This window comes from Bos mutus, chromosome 9 (assembly GCF_027580195.1).
Source record: "Bos mutus isolate GX-2022 chromosome 9, NWIPB_WYAK_1.1, whole genome shotgun sequence".
NCBI lineage: Eukaryota > Metazoa > Chordata > Mammalia > Artiodactyla > Bovidae > Bos > Bos mutus.
The window spans coordinates 49,346,621-49,360,743 of NC_091625.1; the positions used below are offsets into that span (position 1 = coordinate 49,346,621).

The window sequence follows — 14,123 nt, forward strand, 5'->3', positions numbered from 1 at the left end:
GTATGATTAAGTTTTAGGATAATCAAGCACTGTATTCTTTACATACTTATGTTGATGAGGCTATCAGTTCAGTTCAGTCACTCAGCCGTGTCTGACTCTTTGCCACCCCATGAATTGCAGCAAGCCAGGCCTCCCTGTCCATTACCAACTCTCGGAGTTTACTCAGACTGATGTCCATCGAGTCAGTGATGCCATCCAGCCATCTCATCCTCTGTCGTCCCCTTCTCCTCCTGCCCCCAATCGCTCCCAGCATCAGAGTCTTTTCCAATGACTCAACTCTTCGCATGAGGTGGCCAAAGTACTGGAGTTTCAGCTTTAGCATCATTTCTTCCAAAGAAATCCCAGGGCTGATCTCCTTCAGAATGGACTGGTTGTATCTCCTTGCAGTCCAAGGGACTCTCAAGAGTCTTCTCCAACACCACAGTTCAAAAGCATCAATTCTACGATGCTCAGCTTTCTTCACAGTCCAACTCTCACATCCATACATGACCACTGGAAAAACCATAGCCTTGACTAGACGGACCTTTGTTGGCAAAGTAATGTTTCTGCTTTTGAATATGCTATCTAGGTTGGTCATAACTTTCCTTCCAAGGAGTAAGCGTCTTTTAATGTCATGGCTGCAGTCACCATCTGCAGTGATTTTGGAGCCCCCAAAAATAAAGTCTGACACTGTTTCTCCACTGTTTCCCCATCTATTTCCCATGAAGTGGTGGGACCGCATGCCATGATCTTCGTTTTCTGACCTTTGAGTTTTAAGCCAACTTTTTCACTCTCCTCTTTCACCTTCATCAAGAGGCTTTTTAGTTTCTCTTCACTTTCTGCCATAAGGATGGTGTCATCTGCATATCTGAGGTTATTGATATTTCTCCTGGCAATCTTGATTCCAGCTTGTGCTTCTTCCAGCCCAGCGTTTCTCATGATGTACTCTGCATAGAAGTTAAATAAGCAGGGTGACAATATACAGCCTTGACGTACTACTTTTCCTATTTGGAACCAGTCTGTTGTTCCATGTCCAGTTCTAACTGTTGCTTCCTGACCTGCATATAAATTTCTCAAGAGGTCAGGTAGTCTGGTATTCCCATCTCTTTCAGAATTTTCCACAGTTTATTGTGATCCACACAGTCAACGGCTTTGGCATAGTCAATAAAGCAGAAATAGATGTTTTTCTGGAACTCTCTTGCTTTTTTGATGATCCAGCGGATGTTGGCAATTTGATCTCTGGTTCCTCTGCCTTTTCTAAAACCAGCTTGAACATCTAGAAGTTCACGGTTCACGTATTGCTGAAGCCTGGCTTGGAGAATGTTGAGCATTACTTTACTAGTGTGTGAGATGAGTGCAATTCTGCAGTAGTTTGAGCATTCTTTGGCATTGCCTTTCTTTGGGATTGGAATGAAAACTGATCTTTTCCAGTCCTGTGGCCACTGCTGAGTTTTCCAAATTTGCTAGCATATTGAGTGCAGCACTTTCACAACATCATCTTTCAGGATTTGAAATAGCTCAACTGGAATTCCATCACCTCCACTAGCTTTGTTTGTAGTGATGCTTTCTAAGGCCCACTTGACTTCACATTCCAGGATGTCTGGCTCTAGGTCAGTGATCACACCATTGTGATTATCTGGGTCATGAAGATCTTTTTTGTACAGTTCTTCTGTGTATTCTTGTCACCTCTTCTTAATATCTTCTGCTTCTGTTAGGTCCATACCATTTCTGTCCTTTATCGAGCCCATCTTTGCATGAAATGTTCCTTTGGTATCTCCAATTTTCTTGAAGAGATCTCTAGTCTTTCCCATTCTGTTGTTTTCCTCTATTTTTTGCATTGATCACTGAGGAAGGCTTTCTTATCTCTTCTTGCTATTCTTTGGAACTCTGCATTCAGATGCTTATATCTTTCCTTTTCTCCTTTGCTTTTCCCTTCTCTTCTTTTCACAGCTATTTGTAAGGCCTCCCCAGACAGCCATTTTGCTTTTCTTGCATTTGTTTTCCATAGAGATGGTCTTGATCCCTGTCTCCTGTACAACGTCACAAACCTCAGTCCATAGTTCATCAGGCACTCTATCAGATCTAGGCCCTTAAATCTATTTCTCACTTCCACTGTATAATCATAAGGGATTTGATTTAGGTCATACCTGAATGGTCTAGTTGTTTTCCCTACTTTCTTCAATTTAAGTCTGAATTTGGCAATAAGGAGTTCATGATCTGAGCCACAGTCAGCTCCTGGTCTTGTTTTTGTTGACTGTATAGAGCTTCTCTATCTTTGGCTGCAAAGAATATAATCAATCTGATTTCATGATGAGGCTATAGTTCAGTATATATGTTCTGAGATTGTTGGAAAGTGTTTTAAATCGACAAAAAGAATGGCAAATATAATTCTGCTCCAGTTATAAACACATGCAATCTAGAAAGTATTTTTCTTATATGTTTAATTTTGAGTTATATATTATAGGAGCCTTGTCTTCCTTACTCCAGAACTCCCTGCTGTGTTCCTTTGCAAGTATTAGGATTTCTTGTTGAATTATACTTTGTTTCTTTATTTAGTAAATGTTTACCTTTGAGCTTTTAACTAAAAATAGTATCGTACAGATTTTTTTTTGAACATCAAGATGCCAAGATATATTTCAGATTATATTCCTTATGCTTTAGCTTCACCATATCTGTAGTTTCAACAGAAATATGCATAAGAATACTTCTGTAGTTGAAGATTCTCCAGTTAACCTTTATATTTTCATTTTATAATGGAAAGCTGTGATCCTTGACATAAGTATATAGCTAGATACTTCAGAATACTTTAGGCTTTACATGTGTGCGTGTGCACTCAGGCGTGTGAATTGGTGGGAGAGGAGGGAGCATAAAAAAAGGTAGAAAAGGAAGTAGTTGGAACGAACTGATTTGTTGTAGTGTCCCAAGTGGCAGGTATAATCTGCGGGCTGTCAGGTTCCATTACGGGGGTTGTTGCCATCAATCAGAACTGACATTTGTAAAGCAGAATTTAGTATAACTGTAATTATATGTGTTTTTACGGAATTTAAACCCTGTGACATTTTAGATTTTATCCTTAAATTAAAACATTCATATAATTTATAGGCTTGTTGGTTGAGTAGGTATGTGATTATGTATTTTAAAAAGGAAGATAGATTTCCTAAATCCTGCAAACAGTTGCATGGTCTAAGTCTATAGCATTAAAATGTGATTTGTAACAGCTCCAGGCTGACTGTTTTCACACAGAAAATGTATTGAGCACACATTCTTGAATATTGTTCTTTAGCATAGTTAATAGATCCCCAACATTTTCAACTAAATGTACAGTATTTCATCAATTGTAAGACATTAGAAAAATGTATTTGGTGTGTTTTTTTTTTAACTTCCTAGTGACACATGAAATGATGATATAGCTCAAAATCAATAGCTCTTGAGACCTGATGAAGTATAGTGATATACTCTTAGATTTTGATGACTGTATTTTAATATTTTACCATTCTGTTTTTTAAAATCTAATATAATGAGTTTAAACAATTAAAATTTTTTCTATAGTCTAAGTACCAAAAATTTCAAAATTTATTTTAAGTATTGTAAAGGTAAGAAAGCATACTTTCATTTTTAAAATTTGTTATATTCCTTTGTCTTAACATTTTAAATCTAGTTTTAATTTATAGCCATCTGCCTCAAGGAAAAATACTGCTCCAACAGTCAAAATGTTTTTTAAAAATGTTTAAAATTCAGTAGGATATCAGTGTGACTTGTATAGCTTTAAATAGATATAACAGGATTTGTTAAGTATAAAACTGTATTTAGAAATCACAAACATTCTGTCTTAAGCTGGATATATATTGCTATTAGTGATATAATTTCAAGACTGTTTTTTTGTATAATGAATTAATTTTTTGGAATTATAAAATTTTATGGACTGGTCTATGTCTGAAAAAATGAATATTGAAAAATAAGAATAAATCTTATTTTTAAATAGATATCAATAACATTAAGGAAATATGGAAATTATGAATTCTAAAATAGGTGTCTAATTTCTCTTCTTCATTCAAAAACTATAATGTTAAAAAACATTTATAAATATGCCAAAACTTTCTTATCTCTGCATTGCTTATAGAGGCCTCTGGTTGAGGAGAAGATTGATAAGTGGTCAGGAAATTGACATAAATTTAGAAGTTGTCATTTGTATGAAAAAGAAATCCAATCAGTAGGTTGAAGAACTTGGACTTCTATGTAAAAGATTTTATATTTGATTCCTTCCTCAGAATGCTTGTGGTGTGCATAGAAAGATTATACAAGAGATGATATATGTGACTAATGCATATTAGAAGCACAAAGAACAAATTTTGCTTATTTTTCTTTGTAGCATGCAATATTTTTTTTTCTTTCTTTATATAGCAAACTCTTACCTTTTGCTTGTTCAGTTCAGTTATCCCTTCTTGTTAGTTAATTTTTGTTTTTAATTATAAATTATTTGTAATTATAATAGCATGTATGTGCATAGCTTACGGTTACTGAGTAAAATACATACTCAGAATAATAGTGCAGAAATTGTTAAGTGAACTGCTTGATAAATTTTCCTAAACTGAATACACTGATATAGGCACCACACTGATCAAAAGAGTTTTACCACACTTCGGAATCTTTCCTCATTTCTCTCCCATTTGCTGTGTCCTCCTTCCTCTTCAGAGATGACTCCTAGCTTTTCACACCTTATGTTAGTTTCACCTGTTTCAAAACTTCCTATCCATGAAGTTTTATACTGTATAACTGGATTCTTTCACTAACAAGATTTTCAGGTTTTTACCGTATTATTGCATATAGCAATAGTTTACTCATTTTTGTTGTTTTGTATAATTGTTTCATTGTATAACTGTTATAACTTATTTATCTGTATTATTGTTGATGGAAATTTGGCTTCCAATTTTGAAGTATTATAAATAGTATAGCTATGAAAATTCTAATATACATCTTTAGGTACAAGTACGTGTGCATTTCTGTTCAGTACATAATTCACTAGGGATGGAATTGCTGGTCACAAGGCTTACATATGTTCATCTCTAGTAGGTAATACCAAGCAGCTTTTCAAAATGGTTGTGTGAGTTTTCATTTCCACCATTGTTTCATGAGAGCTCTAGTTCTTCCACATGCTCTCTAAACACGTGGTATTTTATGTCTTTCATTTTAAAACTTTTTCCTGCAATATTCAACATCCTTTTATGATTAAAAACTCTCCACAAATTGAGTATAGAAGGAATTGTCTTCAGCATAATGAAGTCCATATATAACAAATCTATAATTAACATCATACTCAACAGTGAAAGATTGAAAACTTTCCTAAGGTTGGTCTTTCTTTGCTAAGATCAGGACAAGGGTGCAGATTCTCGCTATCCTGTTCAACACAGTACTGGAAGTCCTAGCCTGAATAATTAAGCAAGAAAAAGAAGGTCTTCTGAATCAGAAAAGAAGAAGTAATATGGTCACTGCACATATGATTTTATATATAGGAAACCCTAAAGACTCCAGGAAAAAACTTCTGCAACTAAGAAACAACTTCAGTAATCTTGCAGAATACAAAATCAACATGCAGAAAGCAATTGCATTTCTATACACTAACAACGAACTATCAGAAAAAGAAAGAAATAATCCTGTACACAAGAGCATCAAAAAAAAATGTAATGCTTAGAAATAAATTTAACCAAGGAAATTAAAGATCTATATACCAAAAAACTGTAAAACACTGAGGAAAGAAATTGAAAAATAAATGGAATAAATAAATGGAAAGATAGCTCATGTCTGTCATATGTTGAAAGAGTTAATGTCTTTCATGCATTGAAAGAGAAAATGTCTATATTATCTTAAGCCTTCTGTGGATTCAATGCATCCCTATCAAAATATCTTTATAATTTTTCACAGATATAAAAAAATGCATTTTAAAGTTAGTATGTAACCACAAAAGACCCAAAGAGTCAAAGCAATCCTGCGAATGGACAAAGCTGAAGGTATCACACTTCCTAATTTTAATCTATACTACAAAACTATAGTAATCAAAAAGTATGGTACTGGCAGAAAAATAGACACATAGACCAATGGAACAGAAGAGAGACTAGAAATTAACTCACACATATACCATCAACTAATATTTGACAGTTGAGCTGAAAACAATTGGGAAAGAATGATATCTTTGGTAAACTGTATGGGGAAAAGTGGATAACAATATACAGAGGAATGTAAATGGCCACCTATTTTATATTGCTTACAAAAAATTAAGGGGCTTCCCAGGTGGCACTAGTGGTAAAGAAACTGCCTGCCAATGCAAGAGACATAAGAGAAGAGGGTTTGATCCCTGAGTTGGGAAGATCCCTGGGTTAGGAAGATCCTTTGGAGGAGGGCATGGCAACTCACTGAAGTTTTCTTGCCTGGAGAATCCCAAGGACAAAGAAGCTTGGTGGGCTACAGTCTATAGGGTCGCAAAGAGTGGGACAATGGATTAAACACTTACATGTAAGACCTGAAACTGTAAAACTACTACTTCAAGAAAACAGAGAAAAAAGCTCTTTGACATTGATCTTGGGAATGATTATTGGATATGACACCAAAAACCCATGAAACAAAAGTGAAAATAAGCTTCCACACAGCAAAAGAAATAGCAAAATGAACAGGTTACCTGTAGAAGACGTTAGCAAGCCATCTATCTGATAAGAAGTTAATATCCACACAACTCAAAAGCAAAACACACACATAACACAAAAGCCAAACCAAAACAACAATAAATGTACAGAGGACTAGAATAGACATTTTTTCCAAAGAAAGCATGTAGATGACACCCAGTACAGTAAAAGATGTTTAACTTCACCAATCAGCAGGGAAATGCAAGTCATGATCACAATGAGATATCCCTTTACAGCTGTTAGATTGACTTGTTACCAAAAAAGACAAGAGAGGACAAATATGGGCGAGGATGTGGAGAAAAGGGATCTTTTGTGCACTATTGTAAGTTGCTGTTGTAAACTGGGAATGTAAACGTGTACTGCCACTATGGAAACACTTTGAAGGTCTCCCAAAAAGTTAAAAATAGAACTACCATATGATGCAGCTGTTCCAATTATGGGTATATATCAGAAGGAATTGAAATCATTACCTTGAAGAGAGATTGCTCTCTGATGTTCTTTGCAGCTTTATTCACAGTAGCCAAGATATGGAGACAACCCTAAGTGTTCACCAAGAAATGAATGGACAAAAAAAAATGTGGCATATATATAGAATAGAATATTATTCAACCATAAAAAATGGAAATTCAGCCTTTTCCCACAATAGGAATGGACCTTGAGGTTATTATGCTAAGTGAAATAAGTCAGAAAAGAAAAGACAAATACTGTTATGTTCTCACTTATGTATGGGGGAAGAAAAGCCAAACTCAAGAAAGTAACAGAGAATACGGTGTTGGTTGCCAGGAACTTAGGGATAAGGGAAATGGGAAAATGTTGGTCAAAGTGTACAAACTTCTAGATATAAGATGAATGTGTTCTGGGGATCTGATGTACAGTGCAGTGAGCATAATTAACATTCCTGTGTTATATCCTTGAAAGTTGTTAAGAGAGCAGATCTTGAATATTATCACCACACACACGCACACACACACTCAAACATGAAAGTAATATGAAGTGAGGGGAAGAAAGTGTTAACTAGCCTCATTGTGGTAATGGTTTTACAATATGTATGTGTATCAAATCATCACAGTGTGCACTTTAAGTCTGTATATGTTACATGTCAGAAATAATGCAGTAGACAAAAAAGGGAAGGAGAGAGAAAGTGATTTCCCCTAGGTCACAATGTTTTAAAAGGCAAAAGATTATGTTTATGTTAGTTACCAGATGAAGTGGTTCTAGCAAGTCTTAGGTCTTTTTGTTTAGCTGTCAAATGGATGGAGCATTTTAAATTGAGTATACCAAATTGTTGACACAATAGTGGTTGTATAGCATCTCAACTATGCCATTTTACCAGTGGTTAGGCTAAAATTGGAACAGTTTGGAATAATGATTTTTACACTCCTAAAGGAATAAAGTACATGTATTGAGAGAAATTTAAGTTGACAGTAAAAATATTGACAGTTAACCCATGCCCTGATACAGGAGCAGATGGAAATGTCTTGCATGAGTTCCAATTCATTAAGCAAATGTGACACTTTATTTTCTAGCCATTTTTGTTCAGGGAATTAGAGTAATGAAATGGTAATATAAATGAAGTCATTTCTCACTGTGCTGAAAGTATAGAAAACAAAATGCTAAAATGGATTTTTAATGTTTGGTAGTATAGTTTTCTTATATCTAAGAATTTTTATTTTAAAATTTAGTTGTTACCACATTATTAGCTTTGTAGTATGCTTTGTAGCTTTCTTAACATTTATTAATTGTAAGCTTATTTTATATTTTAATGTAACATGAATTTACAATTTAGAAGAATTGTTGCTTTTGAAAACACACGGGCATGTTTTTTAGGCTTTTCAGTTAAAGAGTTGTTAGTAAGTGATCCCTGAGCATATTTGTAAGATATATCTTGCATTGTTTTAAATTGTCATTTTTCAAAGTAGAAGTTATGTTTAAATTATTGGAATATAAAAGATGTTAATTAATGCATAGTGAATGTTTCAAACCATTTTAGATCTTAAAATTCATTATACATCTGTTTATACTTAATTCCAGTAGCACATTTTTTTCAATGTTAACATTTGATGTGGCTTCAGTATTACCATTTAACTTTAGTAAATTAACTAAGCTTCAGATTCATAGTATTTTGCACCTTAGATATGAATGCCTTAATCTGTTTCATTATAGTTTGCCAATTAATGTTATATTGAAATACAGATGCTAAATTTTGTGGTTGATACAGTTTATTTCAAAGTGATCATGATATCTCTAATAATGCAACAGATTATACTGACAAACTTGGATTATGCATTTATTAAGAAATGTATGTGATTTGCAGTCTAAGAAAATAAGATTACCATTCCCATAAGCAACTTCAAAACAGACATGAGAGTAATAGCACAACAAAAATGTTGAACAATGTGACTCCCATCTCATTTAACTTCTTCACAAAATAGTTGAATTTTGATTATCATCAGGCTCTATAATCTGATATACTGGCTAAGAGAAACTTCAGTTTTTGACTTGTTACCTCACATGTTAAATATATACTAGTGTAATATTACCATAGTAGGAGGTTTATTGTCTTTTTCTCTGCCATAGTATGCTTTTGGAGGACACAAGCAATTCAATATGTAGAAAGCAAATAGATTTATAATCACAGCTCACTTCAGATGGTCTCTTCTAAGAACTTAACATAAATACCCTGGGCTCGCCTTCTGCTCTAGGTACCCTGCACCTCCGGTGACTCATTGTTTTTATTGCTATTATGTGCGGTTATGCTGTAGTATATGTATTGTTTTTTAGAATAAAGAGCTGCATATACTAGTTGATATTAAAGGGGGTAATTTTTTCAAACTGTGTATCAGTAGTCAAGTTTCCTCCAAATCTGGAGAACTATAAACAGGTGACTGACCATTCCTAGAGTAGATTCCTGGTGTCCTTTTCATTTCCTTTTAATGCTTTGTTCACTTGTTTTTATCCCTTTTCAAATGAAAGCCATTATCAATACACACTTGTTTAAAAGATAGTGTCATTTGTTTTTCTCTTTTTTTATATTGTAAGATACATTTGAAATATGCTTGTGTAATTTGTACATTTTACAGTACAATTTACTAACAGGCTACCTTCACTGAGTTTTAAAGAACTGCTTAATATCACAACTTATAGAGAAGTGACTATTGTGTAAAAGGAATCAGATATCATTTTGGGTATCTTTAACACCTTTTATTTGATCTGTATATAAGTGGTCAATCATATTTCTTTTTGAATGACAGTGAAAATTTAAGTAATATATGATCTTTTTCCTCTTTTAAGTTTATCTTTTCTTGTGTTATAGATGCTTGTGACCACACCAGAAAAATGGGATGTAGTAACAAGAAAGAGTGTTGGAGACGTAGCTCTTTCCCAAATTGTAAAGCTCCTTATTCTTGATGAAGTCCATTTACTGCATGAAGATAGAGGACCAGTATTAGAAAGCATAGTGGCACGAACTTTACGGCAGGTAAGAGGAAGTTATATGTATGCTTATTTTGAGGGGTAAGTTTTTAAATTTTAATCTAGCATTCAAAGAAATATTAATATGCGTTGTGTATGGGGAAAAAGATAATTTTAGTGTGGATAAACCTATAGGTATTTCATTTTTATGTTAAAAGTACCTGATTGTTCTTCCTTCCAAGTCTTATTGAAGTCTCTTTAAATTAACCAAAATACATACAGGAAAACTTCTAAACCTATGTTTTGGATCTATTATTGACAAAGCAATATTACACTTGATTTTAGCGAAAAGACCGAGGAGCAGTTGACTGAACAATATTAACATAATGGTAGAACATAGGAAAATGTTAGTGATTCATCTACTTTTCTCCATGCCTAAGCTCTCCCCACTGAAAAGGGAGTGAGAATCCTCTGACTGCCAAGGTTCAGCTTGTGAATTAATCAGCAGTCACATCCACTCATCCCTGTTAACTCGGTTGGTAAAGAATCCGCCTGCAATGCAGGAGACCCCAGTTGGATTCCTGGGTCAGAAAGATCCCCGGAGAAAGAGTAGGCTAGCCACTCCAGTATTCTTGGACTTCCCTGGTGGCTCAGCTGATAAAGAATCCACCTGCAATGTGGGAAACTTGGGTTCCATCCCTGGGTTGGTAAGATCCCCTGAAGAAAGGAAAGGCTACCCACTCCAGTATTCTGGCCTGGAGAATTCCATGGACTGTATAGTCCATGAGGTCTCAAAGAGTCGAACACGACTGAATGACTTTCACTTTCACATCCACTCAGTGACCTCTTCCAGCACAAGATCTAGTCACTTGCCATGTTCTTTTTTATTCTAAATATTTACCCTGGGAAAAAAAGCACTTCCTTGCCAGTATCACCTAAGTCTCTGCATGTAGTCCCTATCTCTCCGCTGACTTCTAGTCCTATCCAAACACAGTTGGTATTTCTACTTTGATATTCCAAAAACATCTCTTGCTAAACAAGTCAGAAACTCTGTTGTTTCTCCCATATATTTATATAGGGCATCACAATTCACTCAGTTCTCAAGCCCAAATTGAGTGTGTGGGAGTCACCTTAACACCTTGCCTTAACACTCTGCCTCACCCCAGTAACTAGTTAGACATCAGTTCTTTTACATTTCCTATCATGAATAGCTGTCATCTAGATCTAGTTATGGGAATTTAAATTTAAGAAGGGAATACAGAACTTACGAAGTTTATGTTGCATTTTCAAATATTTTAAAATAATGTATTTTAATCTGGTAAATATACCATAAAATTCTAGATGAATTAATCATTTAACTATATCAGACAAAACGCAGTGTATTAAAGAGAGCATTTTGAAAATAACCTTGCTGTTGGATACACTCTATGCAAAGTATAAAACTCCAAAGGCTATAAAAGGAAACATGTGACTCATTTGAATATGCATTAAAAACTTTTGACCAGTAAAGATCCAAAAAGATAAAATGTAAGAATAATAGAAATTATTTGTCGCACATAAAATAAGCTTAGATGTCCTTTGTAATTAAAAGGTTATGGTAAACTAATAAATATTTGTTGTTCAGCCACTAAGTCCTGTCCTACTCTTTGCAAACCCGTGGACTGTAGCACGTCAGGCTCCTCTGTCCTTCACTATCTCCCAGTTTGCTCAAATTCATGTCCACTGAGTCAGTAATGCTGTCTAACCATCCAATGCTATCTGTCTTATCCATGCCCCACTTTTCTTTTGCTTTCAGTCTTTCCCAGCATCAGTCTTTTCTAATGACTCAACTCTTCGCATCAGGTGGCCAAAGTATTGGAGCTTCAGCATCAGTTCTTCCAATGATTATTCAGGACTGATTTCCTTTAGGATTGACTGGTTTGATCTCCTTGCTGTCCAAGGGACTCTCCAGAGTCTTCTCCAGCACCACAATTCGAAAGCATTAATTCTTCAGCATTCAGCCTTTATGGTCCAACTCTTACATCCATACATGACTACTAGAAAAACCATAGCTTTGACTGTATGGATCTTTGCTGGCAAAGTGATGTCTATACTTTTTAATATGCTGTCTAGATTTCTCATAGCTTTCCTTCCAAGGAGTAAGCATCTTTTAATTGCATGGCTGCAGTCACCATCTGCAGTGATTTTGGAGCCCAAGAAAATAGAGTCTGTCACTGTTTCGGTTGTTTCCCCATCTTTATGCCATGAAGTGAGGAGACCAGATGCCATGGCCTTAGTTTTTTGAATGCTGAGTTTCAAGCCAGCCTTTTCACCAAGACTCTTTCATCAGGAGTCTCATTAGTTCCTCTTCATCTTCTGCCATTAAAGTGACAGGACCATCTGCATATCTGAGGTTGTTGATAGTAAGAAATATAAGTTTTTTGAAAATTTGGAAAAAGCACTTTACAGTAGAAATAAAAATACTGAAAATCATAGAAAAGAAGCTTAAAAAGAATCCAAATTAACTTGAGACATTCCTCTTCCATTAGATTGGCAAAAGTGAAAAAGAATGTAATTTGAAAACTCTCTCTAAACTATGCTTTTCCTTCTAGAGGTCTAACCTATGGAAATAATAGCACAGAAGCATAGATATAGTAACACCAGTATTCACTGATGCTTTCTTGTTAATGCAAAATATGTAGGAAACAACCCAAATATTCAACAAAAGAAAATATGATTGAATAAATCCTATTACAGTCATCAAATAAAATGCTACTTTGCAGTCTTTTAAGAAGAATGAGGCAGAGCTATAAGAACCAGACCTAAAAGATATCCAGGTTATATTCTTCATTGAGAAGGCAAGCTGGGTCCTATATATATAGCACAATCCCAGGAAAAAAAAAACAAGGAATATATTTATATTCTCATTCACTCATTTACTGAACATTTGTTAAGTACCTGCTGTGTGCCAGCTTCGTGGTTCTAGGTGTTGTGGATGTAGTTAACAAATTTCTTGCCTCCATTTAGATTTTTAAGCTGGGTAGAGTAGGGTGCATAGATGTGAAAGCATATGCAATAAGTGTAAAAGTGGTTTTATAGTAGAGATGGAATTAGAGGACTTTTTAGGACATGTTCACTTTTTACCATATAAAAATAAGTGCATACATACATACAGACAGACATGTAGACACAGAATACAAAGAGTTGAAGTATTCAAGTAGACACACACACACAGAAGTCTGAGATTTTAGCTAATACTCAACTTAGAACAGCTTCAAGAATACACGTGGTTGTGAAAAGTCTGCAGCTGCAGCCACTGTTCTCTTCTTTTGCTCTGGCAGTTAGTTTACTTGTGAAGTCTTGAAAAGAATCATTCCGGGCATCATTTATGCAAAAGAGAGCTATTTTGATCATGAGATTTTTAAATAAAAACTTTAACAGCTTTATTGAGGTATGATTGACATACAAAGCAATGCATATGATTAGCATATGGGGTAAAGTGAGTTTGTGGTTAACAGAAGGTCCTACTTCCATGGTGATACTTCCTGATCATGAGATGTTTTGATTTGGTACCTGGATATGTACATAGCTTAGTGATGTTTTTCAGGGAGCCCAGGCCACATGACTCCATACATTCCTGGTTTGTTTGCATTGAGCTATCTGGAGAGACCATGTCCATCAGCTAAAAGCATTACAAAGATAAGGCTTTCCTGCAACTATAGAGCATTAGAGGTCAAGTAAATACCATTAGTATAATTGCCAAGAGGACTATCAGTAGCATGTTTTCAAGGGAGTTTGACCAGGGCATCTTTCTTTCTTGAGCATTCCCAATTGAGGGAGAAAATAGATTGCAGGAGTGCTGCTGTATACACCTGTACACAGACACACACACATTTGTATCATATATACTTTGAGGCATTCATTAAAATTCGTAAATATTTTGTAATATATGAATTTTTAATAGTATCATTTTCTATATGTAGTTTATAAACTATATGATGTAAAATATATAAAATTGTATATTATGTTTCAATTATATGTAGTGCAATTATAAATATACCATGTTAATAGAAGATACAG

At 34.8% G+C, this 14,123-nt stretch overlaps 1 protein-coding gene across 1 annotated transcript in view; it reads left to right on the top strand.

The window, feature by feature from the left end:
• ASCC3 (activating signal cointegrator 1 complex subunit 3) overlaps positions 1–14,123 on the top strand; it is a 338,210-nt gene that overhangs the window by 119,539 nt on the left and 204,548 nt on the right. Inside the window, exon 11 of the mRNA XM_005902613.2 lies at positions 9,967–10,131. Within this exon, the coding sequence (XP_005902675.2) occupies positions 9,967–10,131 (165 nt within the window). The remainder of the gene's footprint in view (positions 1–9,966; positions 10,132–14,123) is intronic.